The 1518-nt window shown below is 43.7% G+C and overlaps 1 protein-coding gene across 1 annotated transcript in view; it reads left to right on the forward strand.

Moving 5' to 3' along the window:
- Positions 1–884: 884 nt before the first annotated feature.
- RBP7 (retinol binding protein 7, cellular) overlaps positions 885–1518 on the forward strand; it is a gene marked incomplete at its 5' end in the record, with an annotated part of 2255 nt that continues 1621 nt past the window's right edge. Inside the window, 3 exon segments of the mRNA XM_011935842.1 lie at positions 885–1016; positions 1018–1078; positions 1465–1516. Of these exon segments, the coding sequence (XP_011791232.1) occupies positions 885–1016; positions 1018–1078; positions 1465–1516 (245 nt within the window).

The following is a 1518-nucleotide window of genomic DNA, read 5'->3' on the forward strand; positions in this document are numbered from 1 at the left end:
GATTCCAAACCCAGTTCCCGGCCCATCTTCATCTGATCTTCATCTTCTTAGCATTCCATGTTTCCCTGTGGAACTCTTTTTTAAAGCTTATTCAAGATTTCTAGCTGAGCAGGATGGCTCATGTCTGTAATCCCAGCACTTTGGGAGGCTGAGGTGGGAGGATTGCTTGAGCCCAAGAGTTCGAGACCAACCTGGGCAACATAGTGAGACCTGATCTCTACAAAAAAATATTTAAAACATTTCTAGGCATGGTAGCATGTGCCTGTAGTCCCAGATATTCGAGAGGCTGAGATAGGAGAATCACTTGAGCCTGAAAGGTCGAGGCTGCAGTGAGCCATGATTGCACCACTGCACTCCAGCCTGGGTGACAGAATGAGATCCTGTCTCAAAAAAAAAAAAAAAGAGAGATTTATAAATACGTTGTAGTACATAGCTGGGTGTGGTGATGCAAGCCTGTAATTCCAGTTACTCAGGAGGCTGAGGCAAGAGAATTGCTTGAACCCAGGAGTGGAGGTTGCAGTGAGCTGAAATTGTGCCACTGTTTTCCCCAACCTGGGCGACAGAGTGAGACTGTGTCTTGGAAAAAAAAGAAAAAAAGAAAAATAAAAAGGTATATATATATATGTGTGTGTGTGTGTGTGTGTGTGTATGTATATATATATATATAGAGAGAGAGAGGGAGAGGTATATACATGAATCCAGTGGTTTTTGAGTTTTGTTTTCATTGTTGTTGAGAAACTGTTCAAATGTTCTCTTAATTCAAAGTGTAAATACGTAAGGCAGAAAAAGGCAGAGTTGTGACCAAGGCTGGGTTGGGGGGCCTAAACTCTGTCTCTTTGGTTTTCTTTTTCTTTTTTTTTGAGATGGAGTCTCTCTCTGTTGCTCAGGCTGGAGTGCAGTGGTGTGATCTCAGTTCACCGCAACCTCTGCCTCCCAGGTTCAAGCACTTCTTCTGCTTCAGCCTCCCGAGTAGCTGGGGTTACAGGCATGTGCCACCATGCCTGGCCAATTTTGTAGTTTTTAGTAGAAATGGGGTTTCTCCATGTTGGTCAGGCTGGTCTCAAATTCCTGACCTCAGGTGATCTGCCCTCCTTGGCCTCCCAAAGTGCTGGGATTACAGGTGTGAGCCACCGTGCCTGGCTGACAGTTTATATTTTTTTATAGAGACAGGGTCTTGCTATGTTGCCCAGGCTGGTCTCAAATTCCTGAGCTCAAACAATCCTCCTGTCTCTCTGTCCCAAAGTGCTGGGATTACTGCACCTGGCGTGTGCAAACTTTTTAGTCAGGCTGTGGTTGGCAGTTTGCCAAGACGGTTCCCTATAGATCTGATTTCAGCAGCAAAAAACATTGAAGTTGTACAGGAAATGCTAACAATTACATGCAGTGATTTTGAGAACAGCTGCCAAATTCTTCACTTTTGCATCTCAAGTGAATGTTCAAATATTTTTAAAAATTATTTTTAAGGTATTGACTTTGCCACTCGTAAAATAGCCAAGTTGCTGAAGCCACAGAAAGTGA

This window comes from Colobus angolensis, unplaced genomic scaffold (assembly GCF_000951035.1).
Source record: "Colobus angolensis palliatus isolate OR3802 unplaced genomic scaffold, Cang.pa_1.0 Scaffold149, whole genome shotgun sequence".
NCBI lineage: Eukaryota > Metazoa > Chordata > Mammalia > Primates > Cercopithecidae > Colobus > Colobus angolensis.